Source organism: Caloenas nicobarica, chromosome 3 (genome assembly GCF_036013445.1).
Source record: "Caloenas nicobarica isolate bCalNic1 chromosome 3, bCalNic1.hap1, whole genome shotgun sequence".
Taxonomy (NCBI): domain Eukaryota; kingdom Metazoa; phylum Chordata; class Aves; order Columbiformes; family Columbidae; genus Caloenas; species Caloenas nicobarica.
Window position 1 is genome coordinate 88,739,037 of NC_088247.1, and position 20,157 is coordinate 88,759,193.

At 49.1% G+C, this 20,157-nt stretch overlaps 1 protein-coding gene across 1 annotated transcript in view; it reads right to left on the reverse strand.

The window, feature by feature from the left end:
• Positions 1 to 1,057: 1,057 nt before the first annotated feature.
• Positions 1,058 to 20,157, reverse strand: part of MDGA1 (MAM domain containing glycosylphosphatidylinositol anchor 1) — a 142,963-nt gene continuing 123,863 nt past the window's right edge. Inside the window, exons 14-17 of the mRNA XM_065631965.1 lie at positions 19,934 to 20,068; positions 2,917 to 3,047; positions 1,836 to 1,944; positions 1,058 to 1,318 (exon numbers count right to left, since the gene is read on the reverse strand). Coding sequence (XP_065488037.1) covers positions 1,227 to 1,318; positions 1,836 to 1,944; positions 2,917 to 3,047; positions 19,934 to 20,068 — 467 coding nt within the window. The 3' untranslated portion in view covers positions 1,058 to 1,226. The remainder of the gene's footprint in view (positions 1,319 to 1,835; positions 1,945 to 2,916; positions 3,048 to 19,933; positions 20,069 to 20,157) is intronic.

The window sequence follows — 20,157 nt, forward strand, 5'->3', positions numbered from 1 at the left end:
CAACATCGGAGCTGCCTGAAGTGCTGGCCCAGGGCTGGTCATGGGCGTGGGACCTACTGCTTGGCTGAAGAAGGCTGAAATGCCTGACTCTTCCATAATCGAAAAAGGTTGAAGTGGAAGAAGTTAAGCAATGGAATAAAAGAGTAAAATAAATAGGTAACAAAAGAGAGGCAGAGAAGCAATCCTGGGCTTAGGGCTGAGGTGACTGTCATCCCAGCATTCACAGGGGGAAGCCAATGTGCAACTGCTCCCCGCTTCCCATCCCATCCCACCCTGCCCCATGCCTCAGCCCCACAGAGACACTTTTCTGTCTGCAGCTCAGACCTGCTCTCATAGTTTCTCCACCCAGCAAGAGTGCTGAGAGAGAGAAAGAGGCGCTCAGAGGCCAACGCTGCAGTCGGATCCAGCCGGGACTTCTCCACCACTCAGCGTGGTCCATGTGATGGGTCCATTCCTGCTCCATCTTCTTCAGGCTGGCGGGTGAGAAGCACAGAGCCAAAGCAAAACACACAGCGGGCAATTAAATACATGAGAGCCTGGAAGGTGCGGATGGATGGAGACACTGAAGCACATGCGGTGCGAGGCAAGGTGCTCCAGCCACTGGCACGTGGGGTGGCTGCTGCCCCACAGTCGAGGCCGGTGTTACTGCGGGGAGCTGCAGCCAGAGCGGGGCAGCCCCAGCCGGCGGGAAAGCATGGGGAGACAGGGGAGTACTGCGGTAAATCATCCACTAAGCTGTGGGCTCTGCAGTAAAGAAGGTAACTGTTCTGGTAGAAATTTGTGCTTTAATATATTTTTGTTTGTTTGTTTAAAACAAGTTCCCACTTCCCTGAGGAAGCCCTGTCCGACATTCCCAAGGAAACATAGGGGTGGTTTTCTCCTCTTTCATTTGCTCTTCACATTTCTTCATTCCTATTTTTTGTCTTGCATTCCTTCTTTTTTGTGTTTCTGTTTCCTTCCTTCCTTCCTTCCTCTCTCACTCTCTCGTGAACGTGCTTTTAAAAAATTTTTGTCTTTATTTTAAATTTTTGTTCTAGACATTATGACTTTCTCAAGGAGTGTTCCAGTTCTGAACCAGATCCCTTTGCGTGGTCATGCCTGTCAGTCTTTGGTAACATATGGACACTTTGGTGTGCCAGTGAGGAGGGGAGGAAGAGGAGCAGAGGTGGCTGAGTAAGAAAGGAACAGGAATGTCTCGATCCGAAGACAGGAGTGCTTGCTTGCCATCATCTGAGCAGCACGTAAAGGAAGAAAGTCAATGGGCCACAAAGATGAGGGCTGTGCAGGGCCTGGACACCGCTTCCTGGAAGAGCAACCGCTGCCAGCCAAGAAGAGAGAAAAATAATTAGTGATGGGATGGATCCAGACCTCATCAAACAAGCTAGCGCATATCAGTGTCTCAGCCTCTCCTCCCACCTCGAATCACGGAGCACCTCCCAGATCTATTGGAAGATCTTTCTAGCCTTCTCTGGACATTCTCAAGGCTTCCCAAAATTATTTATTTTCCAACTCAAGAGAAAAGGTTGAATCTTAGTTACTTTTGCAATCCAACCCTTCTTTCTTCCCCAGAAGATTCAACTTGAGTCAAACAAAAGGTTCTACTTGTGTTCTGGTTATAGCTGGGCCATCATAGGCTGAAATGGACCTTTAACTGAACCTGAAATTCTGAAATTTATAGGGTGTTCTGACTATTTTGAGGTTTTGTTTCCCTCTTCACCTTTGGAGTTAAGAAAATCACTGAAAGAGACTGTTCCTCAACAAGTGCATCCCTAGCATGTGCATTCGTGTATGCACTCCCACCGACTCATTTTCCTCTGAGGCACACACACTCTCACCCTTATTTGGTCCCAGTGGCTTCCTCGGACAGTCCCCCTTTTTCAGAGTGACGTCATCGATGGCAATGTCCCCTTCATAGCTCGTGCCCCGGACGCCTTCGAAGATGATCTGCAAACAGAGCATGGGACAGAGCCCAGCATGAGGCTGCAGCTGCGGAGGATGTGCTCTCTTCCTGCGCAGAGGTGAGCAGGGCACAGACCAGATCTGATCAGGTCCCCAGTGAAGGATTCCTCCATTTCTCCAGTACTCATAGGATCTGGAGAGCCAGACCCCATCGCTTACCAGACCAACCCCTGTGTGCTCAGCATCTGTAGAGCAATAAATGAGCACGTAGAGCTCTGCTTTATTAAGTGTGCTGCACTAACAAACAAACCGATACTGAACAGTGCTTGCAAGAGTAATTAAAGTCTTATTTATTATTTTAAAGTACCCAAAATCATGCTGGGCATTTTGTCACAGTGCCACAACTTACCAGCCAGCACAGACCCAGCTCTCACAAACAACCCTACAACAGTACAGTAGCATATTGGGCAAAAGCATCAGTAATAAAACATCCAGTAATAAAGCATCCTACTTCCCAGGTACACATAAAATTCTTGATGAGCAGATACAGAGTACCCACTTCGTATTCACAGGATGTCCTGCACTCCTAAACCAGGGGTCAGTGGAGGTGAGCTCTCATAGCACATGCTAGAAGAAACCTCCAGCCCTCCAAGTCAGTTTATACCAACACACCAACATCCCCCAGCTGCTCAGCACCAAGAGACCTGTCACATAGACCTGGTAGCAGAAGGGGCTCTTTGACAAGCAGTTTCCAGATCAGCATTAATCCGAAAATTTATAGTGCCACGCTGATGCTTGCACATATCAATGTTGGATGGCTTCAGAGTGAAATGGAATTGATTTCTGTGCATACACCAAGCTCTTGCCTTGCCCCAGTGACCCTGGGGGTGGAGAGTTCCCTGTGCCCGACCAGTCCCTGTGCCGCGGAGGCAGATGTCTGCTGGGATGTCTCCTACAGCCCACGGCACATGGACAGGACAGGCAGCAGGAGGCTCCTTCGCTGTAGACTTGACTTACCTGGAAGGGTCCGGGCGGGTTGATGGGCACGTGTGCTTGCTGCCACATGTTTCCCCGGTTCCCACTGAGCGACCAGACCTGCGTGTCAATGGCTCGCTTGTTCCGCACACGAACCAGCAGGTTCAAGGAGCCTGTAAGAGAGAAACCAGGCGCTGGTGTGCTGGGGCAGGCAGACAGCCCTGCCTGCTGGGCTGGCCCCTGGCGCAGCTCTGGGCGCAGCTGCATGTCCCAGCCAGCCCAGGGACAGCCTGCAGGGTCCCAGTGGTCACCTTTGGAGGGAACCAGCTTTCTCCTGGGTTGATGGGCAAGTGCTGCTGGCAACGTTTTATCCATCAGGGCTATCCATGGTTGGACACAGACGCAGATGAAGACAGAGAGGATAGAAACAGTCTGTCACATGGCTGGGGTGGCACAAGAAGGGGGTGGCAGAAATGCTAGCTGCAAGGGACCTCCAGAGGCATCCCATCCAACCTCCTGCTTGAAGCTGTATCCAGCTCTACATGAGGGTGGCATGGCTTCACCACATCTTGGAATCCTCTGAGGAAATAAACTTTTCATAATGTCTAATATGAACCTCCAGCACTACCAGTTGTGACTGCTATTCCCTATTATATTGTCTAATACTACTGGTAAGATTTTGGCTCTGTTATCTTTGAAACTGCCCTTCAAACAGCTGGGGGCCATGGGCTGATAGCAGCCTCCTCTTTGCCAGACTGAGCAAGTCCTCCAGCTCCCTCAGCCTCTCTTCCCCAGGACTTCTGCTCCAGGCTCTTGACCATCTTGATGCCCCTCTGTTGGACCCAGACCAGATTCTTTACATCCTGCTTGAACTGGGGAGCCCAGGACACATTTGCACATTCACCCTGAACACTTGACATTTGCTATGCAGCTTCCAGCCCTCTCCCTGCCCTGGTCCTGGCCATCAGCTGCAGAAATATGACCTGCGCCCTCAGTTGCCACTTGCCCCTTGGAGCGAGCAGCTGTTCTCTGCCAGCGCTGGGTGGCATCGCCTGTACCACACTGCCTGTACTGTCCCAGCCCCACGTTTTCAGAGGGACACAAAGACCCCGTGAATCAACACTGACTTCACGTACTTTCAAACAAAGCCATTCCCAAAAGGTTTTGTCTGCCACTAAACCACAACCAAAGCCAAAAAAATCTCAAAGCATTTCCTGTTCTCACTTTGAAAACAGTGTCACAGCCCCCTACCCTCCACTCACAAATGAAACCATCTCAGTTGGTCTTCCTGCAGCATCTTTTTAGTGACCCCCTCAGCTGACTTTTTTCCTTTGTTTTGGTGAAAAAACATTTTTTAAACATTAACTCAGGGTTGACCTGATTCCCTTTTTCTCTCTTTTTTTTTTTTAATTCAGCTGATGAACCAAAAAAATCAATCACGACTCTAGTCACGCTGCTGCTCATTGGTGTTTCTGGTCTCCATACACAGACATATTACACCTGAGAGCAGAGACGCGATAACAACCCTCACTTACACATCCATAGTGTGTCTGTGCTTGGGATGCTGCATTCCTGCCTGGGTACAACCTTCTGAGAAGTAGCAGTGAGAGGTCATGGGAAGAGACAGGGAAAGAGACTTTCCTATATAGCCTCCCTCCTACATAATCCCCTGAAATTCTTCATTCTTGGCACATCAGCCTTGGGAGCACTGTGTGAAGGACAGGGACCTGGAAGTACCCCCATGAAGCGACTGTCTGGCAGAAAGTGAGAGATACATCACAGGGAGTTCAGAGATGCATAATAAAGATGATAAAATGTTTAGATTCTGAGCGGCTGACTTACAAGAAAAGGTTAAAAGAATGAAATATGTGCATAATTTAGTGAACTGAGAAAAGAGGGGCATGTTATTGCCTGGAAATATTCAGAAGCAGTAGCACTAAGGCTGGCTGAGAAAACTAGATGAAGGCCTGACTGGACAGGGAGAGCATATTCAATTCCCTTCCTCGATAGTACCCAGTTTAGGATGCACACCACGACCCGAGATGAGGAGTGGAACACTTGTTTCTCTCTCTCTCTTGAAACCAGCTGGCACTGCATCACCTTGGGGAGACAGAGGTAAGCAAATGGGATCTCCCTCCTGGAAACATGGTGCCAAGGAGAAGTCACTACGGGAGCCCCTGGCAAAACCAGCATTGAGCCACTGGTTTCTTGGTGCCCTCTCCACCCTCAGGAGCTTCCTAGGAGGGAAAGTCTCTCTAAGAAGGATACTTAGTCCTCATGGAGGCCCTTGGCCAAACCAATGGCCCATGCAGGAACTACAAAACCCCATAGATCAATGCCAACAGGAGCATGTTCAAAGCAGCTAATTACAGACGCCAGAGCTGGTGAGATAAGGGCTTGAGAGTGTATGAAGAATTAACAGGAAACTGCTAGCAAGCAAAGATTAAAACCAACTGTTTTCTATTCCATCCTCATTTGGGGACTTGTAGCTAGGATCTGCCGTGCAAGAGCCTGGCTGAGTAGCCAGCACTGGGACAAATCGGGCAGCAAATGAACTTTGATGCCCTAGGAAAAAAGTGAAGGCGAGATAGAAGACCCAGAGAAGCATCTGGAATGCAAATTAGTGCCCCCAAAGCACCGGCTGTGAATGCCTGGCCTAAACCCAAAGCAAACCTGAACACATCCTGGCTGACAGCTCCATGTCCTTGCAGCATCAGGAAAAAAGTTTCAACCTTTTGGCTCCCACATTCCCTAGTAGAACAATACTGAATATGAGCAGGCATTCTTCAAATGGTTTGCAATTGGGAAGGATGCTCCCTTATCTGCCCACAACATGCAGTGTTTCACCACCCCTCTGTACACATGGAAAACTGAAGGTCAAAACAAATGAACAGCATGCCCATGACTGTCTAACAAATCAGTCAGAGGTGTGAAGGGGGTCAGATCTCACAGACCTACCTGCAATCCTGGCTAAGTTACAGAGCCTCCCTGAGGCTGGGAAAGAACCACACCACCTCCCTCTCCCAGCAATGCTGTCACTGGGAATGTGCTTCTGGGAAGCATGGCAGAGACACCAGGACTTCAAACTAAACATGGATGAAGCCACTACCCCAGCTGAACTGGGTCCATAGTGTTGCAGATGTTCATGATTGTGCAAGTCTTCTCCTTTATTCCATTCTACCATGTGTCAGTCTGCCACAGGCTGACAGTCAAGTTTAAGGGCATTGTAGCCTGTGATGGAGGGTACTTGGAAATGAACCTTCAGATCTGAGCTCCAGGCAGAACCATAAAACATTGCCATCCTGGACTGCTCGGAGCTGCTTTATCTCCATTTTTCAGTCTGACCCTAAAAGTCAACTGTGCAATGGAACAAGTGCTGCAGGACTTCATGTTTTCCAAGGGTTCAGCCCACTGTGGTAAAACCAAATGTTGTTCCAAGATCTCATCCACAGTCATGAAAATCCACAGATTTAAGTCTCAGGCTAAAAAGGGAGGTGGAGCCTATGTAGATACTGACATCTGTAGCTCCTGACCTCTGGTGAATTCACACCTGCCTACATCCACCTCCACACAAAGTAGCAATACCCATCTCATGCCTGATTAATTATCTTCACTCCCTGTGTAGTGTTCAGCATGCCACACAAGTTCAGACCCATCGAGCCACCTCATGCTTGTAAGGTGCTCTCCTAAAGCATAGACTATTTATCCAAATCCCACTTTGCAGGAGATGGCCAATGCAAGGTCCACGTATGTGTGGGGTGTGAGAAGACGATTCACAGCTGTGAACTGACTTCCCACGTGTTCCTTAGCGAACTGCTTTTACCTGCTTTTATCTGCTGACATGATACGAAGATGATAGTCAAGAAGGATAATATTCATTTAGAGGGGGAGCCAGAAACATAAAAGACATTTTACAAGACCTCAGCAAGAAGACACCAGGGAATAGAAATGCCTGAGCTCTTCTGCCTTTCCAGCGACCACAAACTGAAGAAGAACCAAAGTGGAACTTGCTTTCCAACCCCCATGCCTCCATCAGTGGAGATGTGAAAGGCTCATCTGGGATGTCCTCCAGCCCCAGCTGTTGCAGACACCCCTTTTGCTTGGTTTTATACTACAATATGACTAGTTTTCTGTATCAGAGTCCAAATATAGCTGGCTACTTTTGTTACCTATTTCTGTCATTGTTACCCCTTCCCCATTTACCCCATCACACGTGTCTGGCTTTTCCCAAGGTCACCTGCTGGTGAGGCACACACAAAGATAGGCCATCTATCTGCTGCTAAATCTCTCCAGCTGACCAGAAACGGACAAACACAAGGGAAATCCCAGGACACTAGCAATCCCGTTGTTACTCACATTTGTCTTGTAATCTCTATTGTTCCTTCTTCCCAATCAAAAGGGAGAATAAAGGCCAGTGACGAGTGAAGAGGAATCAATTACAGGGAGAATGAGCCGTACCTTCTGCTGGCTGCTTTTAAGACCAGAGCTGGCATTTCAAAAGAGTGGCACTCACACAAAAGAGCACCAGCTGGGCTGACAGATAGAGTAGCCCAAGGGATGCCTTTAAATGTTACCTTCTCACAACAAGAAAAGGTCTTCTTTCAGTTTCCATGGGATGGTGACTTCACTGTCGCATTGAACAGCAGTGTAGATCCAGAAGAGTCAGAGCAGACAGCACTGGGAGGGAGGCAGGGTCTGTAAGGGCAAGGCCACGGGCACAGGCCACGGGAGATGGCAGGGAAGATAGAGGTTTCCTCAAGAGCTCTCTGTGGAGCAGCAGGGGACGATTAATGTGGGGTGATGGGGAAGGGCTGAGGCGCAGCTCATTTTACGTGGCTCAAATGGAAGGCAGGCAGCCGGAGGGCTCGGAAGTGAAGGGAGGATAATGCTGCATGCTGAGGGACTATCCATAAGATATCCTGGCTGTAGCCCTGTTTTAGTTTTGGCACCCCACTGGGAATCCAGGGCTGAAAGCCCCTATGGAAATCCCCACAGCATTGCAACTGCAGGCAAGACAGATTGAGATAATAAGAAAATGATTCATGGCAAGAGATGTCCAGTGGATGAAAAGAGATACACAGTGTGGAGAGGACTCAGATCTTGTATAGCCTGGCAGAGTCACTTGCGGACACAACATGAGGGCTAAAACCAGGCCAGGGAGAAAAGAGCTCTCACCCCTCCAAGGGGGGCTCTGAGTGCTTCCTTAAGTGTGGTTTGGTGTTAACACCACGGACCACAAACTAAAAGCCCAAAGCTTAGTGCAGGCAAATCCCAGGAGTGAATGACGGTCCCTAGAAAGAACCTATTACTGTTCATAATCCCTGCAACAAACACGGGTTTCTTTCACTTTCTCTTTTAAATTTATGTTAATGAACAGCAGCCAGCGTCTGGCTGCTGTTCTCAGTTACAGTGCTGTGGGGAAAAGTTGCTGCTCTGAGAGCAGAGGGTGGAAAATAATTGTAGCACAGATAGAGAAGTAATGTCAGCTTGTACTGACTCATTATTTCTAGGAATGTAAGTTGTTTTCGTGCCATGATAGGATGTATTTACTCTCACAGCCTCTCATGATGCTTCCTACATTAACATATGCAGAGTAAGACAATTAAAGCCTCTCGTTTGCTTTCCACTCCTGATTACAGAGAACTTTGTCTCTACATGTCTTTAACTCATCTCAGCTTGTTGTTCAGGGTGTCCTGTGTCCAGTCACAGGGTCACTTCACAGACCCCTTCCTGCAGTCACCACTTCAGTGACTTCAAAGTGGGAGAGTTCAGAGAGTTCATCAATAGTGAGAAAATAAGAGTCTTGGTTAGAGTTTGGAAAGCACCGTTATCCCACCTCTGCTAACGAGGCATCCCCATCTGCTTTAGAGAGGCACTGAGCATGTTTGGTGCTGCGCCACAGGCCAGCTACTTGCTATGGGACACTCATTACGATGGGGAGCCTATACTGAAAGTGATCAGGGGAATCAAAGCTTCCAGTTCCCTGCTGTGGCTGGGACCTTCTAGGGATACAGACAGCAATATGGTAAATTTTGATTGGCAATGTTTCCCCTACAGCAAACCTGTGAAAATTACTTGTATCTGGCTATAGGGAATTTTCTTTGGATTTTACTGTGGGTTTAAAAAATCAAAGAAACAAACACATTTCCACTCCTGACCTCTTAAACCATCATCAAATGCAGATGGGCTTGAAGCAATATCCCCTGACAAGGCAAAGTCAATTGCACACATTGATCTATGATCCATCACTATCTGACCTATCTGGCATGCATGTGAATTTTGGGATGGAGGAAATGGACTATCAGAGAAGCAACAACACCGCACTGTAAAGGGCCAAAGTGGACACATGGCTGCATCCCTGGTGGGGACATGCTGGGCAGGGGGACCTGGAGCATGCAGGCAGAGGGGTAAATGCAACACTGTGGTCATGTCTGCCTCGTGATGAGGAATGCGAGTGCTAACGGGAGGAAGGCAGGCAAACTACAGATACAGCTCCTTCTCTCCAGCATATCCCCACCTGTCTGTGTACATAGAGAGCAGATGGTGATGTGGTGGGAGCAGACTTGCAATGGAGCTATGCTTGAGCTCCTTTGCTCATTTCATCCACAGCCTAATTAGAGAAAGTGTTGGCACAGAAAGATGAATGATACAAGACTTCCATCTTTGATGCTGTGTGTATGGAACGAAATCCTGCCACCCCTTTCATGGAAAATTCCCTCAGAGGTTGTTTGTGACCAGTAACAGGTTTGGACAACAGGATGTGATTTAAGGAATTCAAAACAGGGACAAACAAATCTCTATGCTTCATAACATTAAATTTATGCTATCTCAGAAGAACAAAGGCCCACCCCATATGCAGCCAGAACAGAGTAGAGGGAAGGTACAGAGTCTGGCATTTAAAAGACAAGAATAAGGAGTCCTTGGGCTTTTCTCTAACTTCACGTCCAATTCATTATACCATCTTGCTTAATCAAATCCCTTTCCTGTACATTTGGCAGTGGATGATGTAGACAGACTATGTCCTTCCCCCCAGGACAGACGGGGTGTCTGACTCTCAGTCCCCAGCCCAGCTGTGTTTTGTCAGCCTCCGAATGCTGCTGTGGGCAGCAGCTCTGCTCCCGTCTGCCAGCTCACCCACTGCTGTGCTGCTCAGCGCCTGCCCGTGGCCAGTGCAGGAGGAATCATGGCAACTCACAGCAGGTCTGGCCACGGGATCAGGCTACGAGCAGGTTCACTCTGCCCATCACCTGCTGAGCCATGGTCCCACTTGTCTTCATCCTAGACACTCAGCCTAACAGTGACCAGATCCTCAGTTTCCCCACACCTCCTGGAGACCTCCTGCCCTCTGAAGGCAGAGGGAGGCAAGCAGGCAGGATGGTGCCTACTGCTCTCCCAGCTGGATGTGTGCCTGTTTACAGCCCAGCAAAGCAGAAGACAAACGGCATCGAGAGCTGAGCGAGTCTCCAAACACCTGCGCTCCAGCACGTCTCCCTCCCTCGCCAGGCCCAGCGGGTGGAGCGTGCATTCGGTCCATGGGGACCAGACAGCCTCTCCAGAGCTTGCTCTTCCCAGCCTCAGCTCAGGGACACAAACGCTTTCCCAGACAGGTGGTCACTGACCCACACCAACAGCACTGGGAAGCACCCAGTAATCTCAGGATCAATGATGGGAAGGACCTTGCTGTGTGTTCCCCACTTGCTTACTGAGCAGAATGGTGCTTGAACTGCCTTTCTGGTCTCTTTGGCCTCTAGCAGTCCCAAATAGGCTGTCAAGCCCCATTCCTGCATGGTGATGCTCTGTCATGAGACGGAGATCCCTCCTGGGGTTCATCCTGCCTTGCTGCACCCCCTTTCCATGCTGGAACATGCAGCACACTGTCAGGAGGCAGTCTGGATGCAGAGAAGCTCCCATTTGCTCTATGTTCTCTGTGTCACGATAACTCATGCTAATGCTCCAGGGTCCTTGTGTGACTCCCTCCATAACCAGTATATGTGATAATTTACAGCACGTCTGTCCATACACCTCTCTACACCAAGATTCTTTCTCATGGGTTTTCTCAATCTTCAGGAAATACCACCACTCCCGAAAGGGAGGAATCTGCATTACAAGAATAAACATAAATTTGTCAGAAATATCTCCTGTTGTTTTGTACTCCAAACCTGCCTCAACAGCTTGTTTTTATCCAGAGATCCTTGTAAAGGCTAAGGATGTGCACCCTTAGAGACCTCCCCATATAAGGAGAGGATGTAGGTGTGGAAAGAAGTTCTGGACATTTTGAGCAGAACTCCATCTCTAGAGATTGAGAATAATCTGTACCACCCCTTATCTAGGACTTGCCTTTTGCTCCTAGCCAGGAATCCCCCCAAAAACACACAGGATGTAGCCTGCCTGAAGTCACAGAGCAGGATGAGATATATCCTGGTCAAAATGCAGTTGTGCAGCTCCTTTCTTACCCATCCAGTCCTAAGAAAGGAGTTATGACCTTTCCATAGCCACTGCTTCTACCTCTGTAGCCAGAGAGTTTGTCCTTGCCTTTTGGGAGCTCCCCAAGCAAGTCTGCAACAATACAATCTCCCTAAACGAAGAGCAGGCAGAAACAGACCCTTCCCAGACAGCAGTGTTGCATTCCTTGCTGAGCTTGAATAGATAAACTAAACAGTTGGATCAAATCCTTGTTTTCATCTGTTTAACAGAAAAACAAACCCAAAACCCAAACAACTCTTCAGCGAAATTCTGTTGGGGGAGAAGATGTACTAAAGGTACAAAGTACCTGGTCAGGGAAAGCTGTCTGTAGTAGCAGAAGGAAACATGATTTCAGCAGAGCAAGGGGAAAGGGTGATTCAGGGGTAAGTTCCGAGTGGTCGCTCGTCAGGGCCACGGCTGTACAGGAGCCCAGTGCAGCCTCTGCCTCAGGCCCAGGCAGGGCAGGGGGAGCCTCAGGTGCTCAGCACCGGAATGGACACCACTGCCTTCATTTCTCTGTGCAGCTTCTGGCGAGCAGGATGGGACATGCCAGTGGGGCTGCACCTGCAAAGCCCGCACTCCCCCAGTGCAAGGCGGGCGGCTTCTGTGGGCAGCAAAACAGCCTGGCCCTGCTGCCTTTATTGTGGCCCTAATCCTCCCAAACAAGGCATCATCTTGCCCTTAATTTAATGAGCAATTGTGGGATTATTTCTGCACCATTTCTGGTGAGCATGTGGGGCATGTGAATTAGCCTTTATGGGGCATGTGAATTAGCCTTTATGGGGCATGTGATGAGGAAGGAAGGCTGGCCCTGGCTTCAGCTGCCAGCAAAACCAGCTGCACAGGGGCTTGGTATGTCCAGACAGGGCTCCAAATGAGGCCCAGAGGGTGATCTGGTGGGGTCAGACTCCTGTTTGTCCTCAGTAGGAAGACATCCAGTGTTGGTCTTTGTCAGACATGCCAACCTCTCCTCACCTAGCAGCTTGCATCACTCACCACTCTCCTCAAGGTGAGTGCAGTAGATTAGAGCATCTAAATTAATCCAAAACCCCAGAATGGACTGTCTGCATTATGGTGCATTAGGGCTCTACAGAACATAGGTGCCAGACCATGATTTCTCATTACAAGGCTTGAGACCTACTCTGGTGAAGCAGCTGTGTAGAAGAGCCTCCACAGGCAGTGCTGACCAGCCCAGGGACAGGATCCTTACACTTGCTCTGTGCCTCAGGTGAGGGAGCCGCAGCAGCCCATCTTTCTTCCCCTCTGATGTTTTCTGGGACCAAGCTGTCTGAAAGCAGCCAAGGAGCTCCTTCCTCCTTACCGTTGCTGTACCTGGTGGTCCCCAGAAGTGCTGGGTATTACCTTAGGGAGGAAGGGTCAGCCTGGGGGAAAATGGGAGTACGAGGAACATAGCAAGGAGGAGACCATGCGTAGGCAGCTTTTCCCACCAATTTTGCAGACTCAAGACGTGGAGTGAACCACAGTTGCTGTAAGGTCTGCTTGCTCCTTGTTCACCCTCTGTTTCGTGACATGCCCAGATGCCTCCAGGCAAATGCTCCCTCTTCTCCCAGCTTTGATAATGGACCCTTTCATCTTTTCCACCAGAGACAGCTGGGTCCTTTGCGCGATTCATGTGCTCTGCTCTCAGGCTGAGAGCACGCACTGTGCTCGGCTCTCTCGGATGAGCTGAAACAGAAGTCTGCTTCATAGACATTGCCAGGTTTAAAAGAGCACAACAGCCAGACAGAGGGGCCCTGCCTGCCTCCATTCTGTGGGCAGGCCTTGGAAAAACCTCAGCCAGAGAGGAGGGAGCCTCCCAGAGCCCCCAAAATACAAGTGGTGTGTGTGGGAGGGTTCCTGACAAAAACCCTGCAGAAACAGATGTACTTCTGATGAGGAAGACTTTGCCTGTCTCTTCTCTACCCCTATTAACAACTTTTTTCCCCATAATCACCCTGCCTGTGGTCTCTCAGTCCTGGAAGCCAAGCACAGGGCAGCTGCACGGCTGCGGGGCTTGGAGCAGATGGGCTGTTTCAGTGCAATGCTGAAGCCAGCAAGACAGCAGGAATGAGCAGCTGAGATCCCATGTCTTTCCTGCTGAACTGAAGACACCACTCAAAACTTATTTTCTGGTTTCCTCCTCTGCCTGACCCAAGGAGACATGAGAGGTGAAAGTTTCAGGCCTTGGAAGTGGTCTGCTGCAGGAAGACTCCTAGAAGGGCTGTGTTCCCAGCTTTGAGGCAGGATGCCTCAAAGAATCAGAGACTCCTTTCCCATTTCGTGCCTGGCTGCACTCTCACCAAGAAAACTTCCAGGGGACTGTCTGAGACAGTGAGACTCCCAACCTGGATCTGCAAACTCCTTAAGTTCAAGTGCTGGGGTGCCTGTTCCCCCTGCAGAGCTCTCTTCGGGAGAGGCAGTCACTCCTGGAAGTAATGGTGATGACTGACACTTGTTGAGCATTTTTTGATTTTCTGGGAAGCATTTCAATGCGCTTTACAAATCATGTCTTGTTGAATTTCAAGAGCAGATTGGGATGGTTGCACAAGTAGTGCGAGATAGTTGTGCACTCTGGCCCCCAGCTCCTGTCAGAGCACCCAGGGCAGTGTCCAGATGTGCACTCAGGATGACCAACTTCAGTCTCCACTCGTACAATTATGGCACTCTTGAAATAGTTACTGGTCCATGGAGAGAACAGAAGAGTGACCTGGGAGTGCTTAAAGAAGTAGCTGGATATGCACTGAGAGATCCTGTTTCTTTTTAAGTGTCTGTTAAGTTTTTTATCTAGCTATTTCAGAGTCTGAATAATTGATGTATCACCTGATGTCTTGGGAGATGATCAGGTTGCAGTATATCTGTACAGTTACTCAACTTTGTGCAAGGCTGCTGCTGCTGCTGTGAGCCCAGTCTGAATGGAAAGATGCTTTGCTGAGAGCCTGGAGGAAGGAAGCGGGGATCACAGCAGCTCCCCATCAGACAAGTAACAGTGACTTAAATCAGGTGACCAGGAGAAAAGACGATCTGTGGGGATTCAGGGCATCTGCAGATGAATTGGTGACAGCAATCTGTGCCCCTGACTACCTTCCCAACAAATTCTGCAGCAGGAATACGGTCAGGTGACGACTGGTAAGACAGAAGAAGAGGACTTTTGAAGAAAGTGACATTTCAGTGGCTACCTCTCCTGGGAACTTGATTCAGTGATGCACTTTTAGTGAGGGGCAAGGAAAGGTGGGGATCAGTGCACCCAGATTCAAGGTACTAAGCAGAACACGTGCACCAACATGAAGACATGTTATTAATGAAATAAAATGACATCTAGCCAATCCACACGGGAATGCCTTTCCCTCCTCTCCATGTCTTCTTCAGCTTTACATGCCAAGCTCTTCAGCTTAGGGATGATTCAGTCCTGCATCTACAAGCTGTGTCAAGAATGCTGTGGTGTTCTTTGTAAATAAACATCCAGTGAAGGCATAGACACCCAGTATTTACTGGGCTCCAGCAAGAACTGAAGGGAGTTCTCTGCCCTTTGTTATGCAGGAAGTTTGATTAGATGATATATTGGTCCCATCTGGTCTTAATAATCTTTAAATCTATGGCTCTAATCCAAAGTTCACTGAAGTCTTTAGAAAAACAACGACTTCAACAGTCTTTGGTTCGGAGCCACTGTATTGAACCTATAGAGCTTGAATGACACTTTACAAATATGTGGTCATCTTGCCAGGTATTTATAAACCTTGGTCATGATCATTGTATTTGACTAACTCCTCTTCAAAAACAAGCAGATACTACCAGAAAAGACCATAGTCTATCCAAACGGTCCATACATAGCCCTCTGGAAAGCTGCTGGATGTCTGCACAAAACATTAGTCAAATACAAATCTATTGATGGAGGAATGAGTAAAGCCAAGAACCCAGCTGAATAAGTGGGAAGAGAACAAGTATTTAAAAAATTGAATACATTTTTTCATTACTAACTGTTCACTTAACTCTAACTGCCACTTGTTTTCAAGAGCCTAGAGGGAAGTGAATCAGACTCATCAGGAAAATCAGTCTCCCCTTAACCAATCCAGTGATGTAATCTCTACTGTGTAGCGTCATTGCATTGGAGATAATGGCATGGATTTCATAAATGATGCATTTGTATGTAAGGCAAACTTTATATATCCAATAGAATGTAGCTACCTGCAGGTTGTCACCTGTGTAACTGTGTGCAGTAGCAGAGTGCTGTGTTCATAAACAAGGTTTCGGTAGGAATGAGGGAGCCACAATGTTAAATCTTACAAAAAGGAAATCTTCATGGTTCAAATTGCTTTTACATTGACATAGCTCGTACCTATCAATCTGTGTGACCTGGGGGCTCTGACTACTGTCACTTGTCAGAAACAAGATGCAGCCAGATGGCATCTGTGCTGACACTGGCTCCTATGTGTGATCATCCACCACGACCGCTCAGACACACCTTTGCACTGGTCGCTTTATCTGAGCTGAAGAAGTAAAGAAGCAATTTGGCAGGCCTTGCAGATCTCTGTTTCCTACTCAGCAGGAGGCCGTCAGGGGCATCCTTCCTCCTGATCATGAAGGCATCTCTTGCTGCAGGGTCTGTGAGAGTATCCAGCAGCGGGCAGGAGGCCGTGCAGATCATAACGTGTCTACCACTGAGCTAGGAGATGTGAGAGAGAGGTGGCCCGGGTCCGTTGGGGACACTGTGCCCCCGAACATCCCCCTCCCAGGCAGCCCCTGGGAAGAGAGGAAGAGGAGTGTGATGGCTGAAGCAAGGACCTGAGGATCTGCTCCCAGCTGCAATGCTGACTCACCAAGCCAACTCCACAAAGAGGCTTTTTGAACTTGGCGACTGGTCACTTGCCTGCCATGGCCAGCTTCCTCTCCTGGAGAAAGCAAGCAATTCCATGTTTGATATATCGGTGCCTGCCACAAGCAAGACACCCTCGTTCTTGAATGCCTGGTAGAAACGGGATTTCTTTCCTTCCCTTCCCCTCCCCCCGATTTTTGTGTTTGGGCTGGCAGGATCACAGGGCAATGTGAATGGTTGCTCCGGACGGGGCCAGAGGAAGGAAAAACCGATGACCAAATAACTCCAGAAGAACGGGAATCACCTCCAGGGAGCTCCCCTTCACCCTCCTCTCTCATCAGCTGAGAGATATTCAACATCACCCTGCTCTGCTAGTCGCTGAATATTTTATACCATGGCTACAAACGCTCCATTTGTATTCTGTTTCTCTCTTTCGTCATATCTATTATAAACGAGAAGTGTCTGGGAACTCTCCCAGGGAAGATTTGCCTGGATGGCTATGGATATTTTATAGTCAAATTGTGAGAGTAAACCAGCTTTCAAGTTCTGTAGAGGGTGGGAAAAAGGTAATAAAAGGGTTATTAAAAAAATAAATAAATGTCAGGATTTTATACAGCTTCTTCTCATGGTGACAGAGCTTCGGTTTGCTCCACGATAGAGCCAGAGCTGCTAGGAGAGGCTTGGGCTGGAAGATGTCCTCTTGCTGGCACCGTCTGCCAACAGGAGCAATCTGATATGCCCTTGCTAAGCGTTGTGGCTGGCTCAGCAGGGCTGGCGTCTGGCGTAGCAGGACTGGGCTGGCGCTAGGTGAGCCAGGGGTTGCGGCCATGTCTGCAGGCATCAGGGAGAGCCGGCTATAGGAGAAGCAAGACATAGCCCACGGCTGTAGCCACCCCATCTTTACCTTTGTATCATTGCATATGTGACAGAGGTAAGAGGCCAGGGTCTGTCTCCTCATCTGACAGGAGAAGTCCTAGCGAGGAGCCCTGTACCTGACAGGGGGCACCCTCCTCCAACTCAGGGTTAAAGAAGGAGAGCTGAAGAAACTCGCTTTGCCCTCAGGCAGGCTGCTGCTTCGCCAGGCGACTCTGAGAGGCCTCCAGCCACCAAGGGCATCGAGCCTGGCACCATCCGCACAAGCCAAACCAGCCAAGGAGTAATCAACACGTATTAGAAATGTAGATGGAGCCACGAGAGCTGGTGGTGAAACAGAGCGTGTACCAAAGGCGGGCTCGTTCGTGCATGTGCAGGGATGAGGACAGCGATGCCAGAGTGCTGCCAGGGTCGCAGTCAGGAAAAAGATCAAGTAGTGTAGCAGCTAGTAAGCAGCATAGCAGGAATGATGAAAACCAGACAATTTTAGGATTAGAAGGCATTCTTATTTTTCCTGGAGAGGTCTCAGTTTCACCCTGGTGCCCTGATAGATAGAAGAGCAGCCAAAATGATTACAGAACATCGTGACAGGCCCTGAAAGAAACTCCAGAGTAGAGAGCAGATACAAGGTACTGAATTTCAATTTGCAGACAGATACACTGTGGGTTTGCTAGACCAAACCACATATTCCACATGCCAAGAGAAAAAGAACTTTTTCTCATTTCTTTCTCTTTCGTTCTCTGAGTCTATCTAGTCAGTGTAATTTTAAAATAATTTATTCGCTCTCAGCTCAGCAGTACCCATCCTGGAAATCATCGTATGGCATTAAAGAGTCTATCCACCTCGCACAAATTTATCAGCCCCTTTGTGCAACCAGGGGAAAATGGGGAGCAGGCAGGGGCAGCAACATTGATTATGATGGGAAAAATCAGCAGATATAAGGCATCCGAAGTCAAGGAATAAAAAAATGGCACTCGGCGGCTTTCTTAGTTCTTGGGAGTCACTGTATCTTTTGCTCTGGGCAATTTGTGGGTGAAACAAATGAATAGAGTTAAAATGGTAAAAGCCAAAAATCTATAATGAATTGATTCCCTGGCATGTCCAGTCCACCCCATCTTCAGACAAACTACCACATGAGAGCTGTAAAACAGAGCTCCATTCCAAAAGCCAGCAAAAACTGACAGGCTTTTATTTTCCCCATGAAAAGAACTTGGAAATATGACACATAGCTGTATTCCTAAAGGAAACAAAGCAAGAGAGGCCTCCTCCCTCCACATCTTCTTTCCTTGCTAGTCTCCCACGGGTCTGGGCCACCCCTCATTGCAATCACAAAGAATGAGATCCCTTTCGAAGCCTCCAGGAGAAGATGTGCAGGAATTAGGCAGCAAGGCTGACTGACTGTGATGGACAACTGCAGGGAACAAGCCCGCATTAACAGTTGGGCTCTGTCAGCTGAGCAAGACCAGCAGGTCCAAGAGAACCTGGTGTGAACCAACAGTGACAATGTTGCTGGAGCAACCTGTCGCTGCTGGTGTGAAGACAGCACGGAGCAGCCTGTCTGCAGGGGGAATACAGGTGCGTGCAAACACCTCCGACCTAGCTTGACTCTGAGCACAGACAGCAAATATGAGCCCTCAGAGCAAAGACAGAGACGAAGACCTGCTCAGTGAAACCACAGCCCAGTCCTCACCTCCCGGCACCCACAGGGTCAGGGTTTCAGCCTCGTGCCCACTGGGAGAAGGAGAACCCAGATTTTGCAGCTTAACCTCTCTGCTGTGCCACACGCTCAAGGAGATGTGGTGGCTGGACTTGGGAGCATGTTCCCTCCCAATGACATCAATGCTGCCAAGGCAGAGAGCTGTTAATTAACCCCGTTTATTGAAGGGCGGACACATTCCTGCCTGGGCCCTGATTTTTCAGTCAGGCTCCAGTCCAGCAGGTGATTAATAACCCAGCGTACTGTGGGAAGAGTGCATCTATTATTCAAATTAATGAAATTATAATCAAGAGGTGACGAATTAGCAATTGCTCCTTGACTGGATATGGAAACTCATTAGCGTGGCGGGCGCTTCTGGGGTGCTTTCTGCACTCGTAGGTTTGTGGTTAGATAGGAGGGAGTCGGGCAGAGCAGACAGCCCCTCGGCACAGCTAAGGGAACATGCATCCTGCCCACCCCAAAATAGCTGTGGCCACTAAAGAGCTCTCCGGTCCCACAAAGCCCCTCCACCTCCATCTCCTCTCAACAGACAGACTGTTCACCTGTTGTCCTGCTGTCTGGAGCAAGTTCGCTGTGGCTGTGAGCAGGGGAAACGTGTGCACATGGGTACAATGCTCTTTTTTGTGGAGGGCAGGCAGCCTTATGCTAGAGGAGGAGCAAGCCAGAGGGGAAGGGGTGATGGCCAACTAGAAGATACTGCCCCGAGGATGGGCTGCAACAGCCTCACAACCCTGACACTGCTGGGGTGTGGGTAAGGGGTAAATATCTGAAAGCAACAGCCCACTCTAGTGCTTTGAGCACTGGAGTAGGACTCATGACTCATTTACTCAAGGGAATGGCAGGAAGATGTGCCAGGGGAGGTTTAGGTTGCACATTAGGAAAAGGTTCTTCCCCCAGAGGGTGGTGGAGCACTGGAACAGGCTCCCCAGGGAGATGTCACAGCCCCAAGCCTGACAGTGTTCAAGAAGAGACTGGACAAGGCCCTCAGACACATGGTGTGAGTTTCTGGGTTGTCCTGTGCAGGGACGGAGGTTGGATTCGATGAGCCTTGGTGGGTCCCTTACAGCTCAGGACATTCTATGATTCTACATTTCCATGAATCGCTGGCCACAGACACGGCTGGTGGAGCAGAGGCTGGAGATCATCCCTGACAGCCTGTACTGAGCTGGGATTACCCTTCCCTGGAGGGTACTCACCGATGTGCTTCCCGTACATGTGGTAGTAGAAGGAGACACAGTAATACTTGGCAGTGATGTTGTAGAGGGGGCTGATGAGCCGTGCTTTGTCTCCCGTCACCCGGGGCCGGGATGCCTCGATGAACATGTAATAACCTACAGAACGAGAGGGAAAGGTGGGGAAAGGCAGCATGCACTGGGTCTCCTTCCCTGCAAGCAATGGGATACCAGAGGCTGGGAGACCA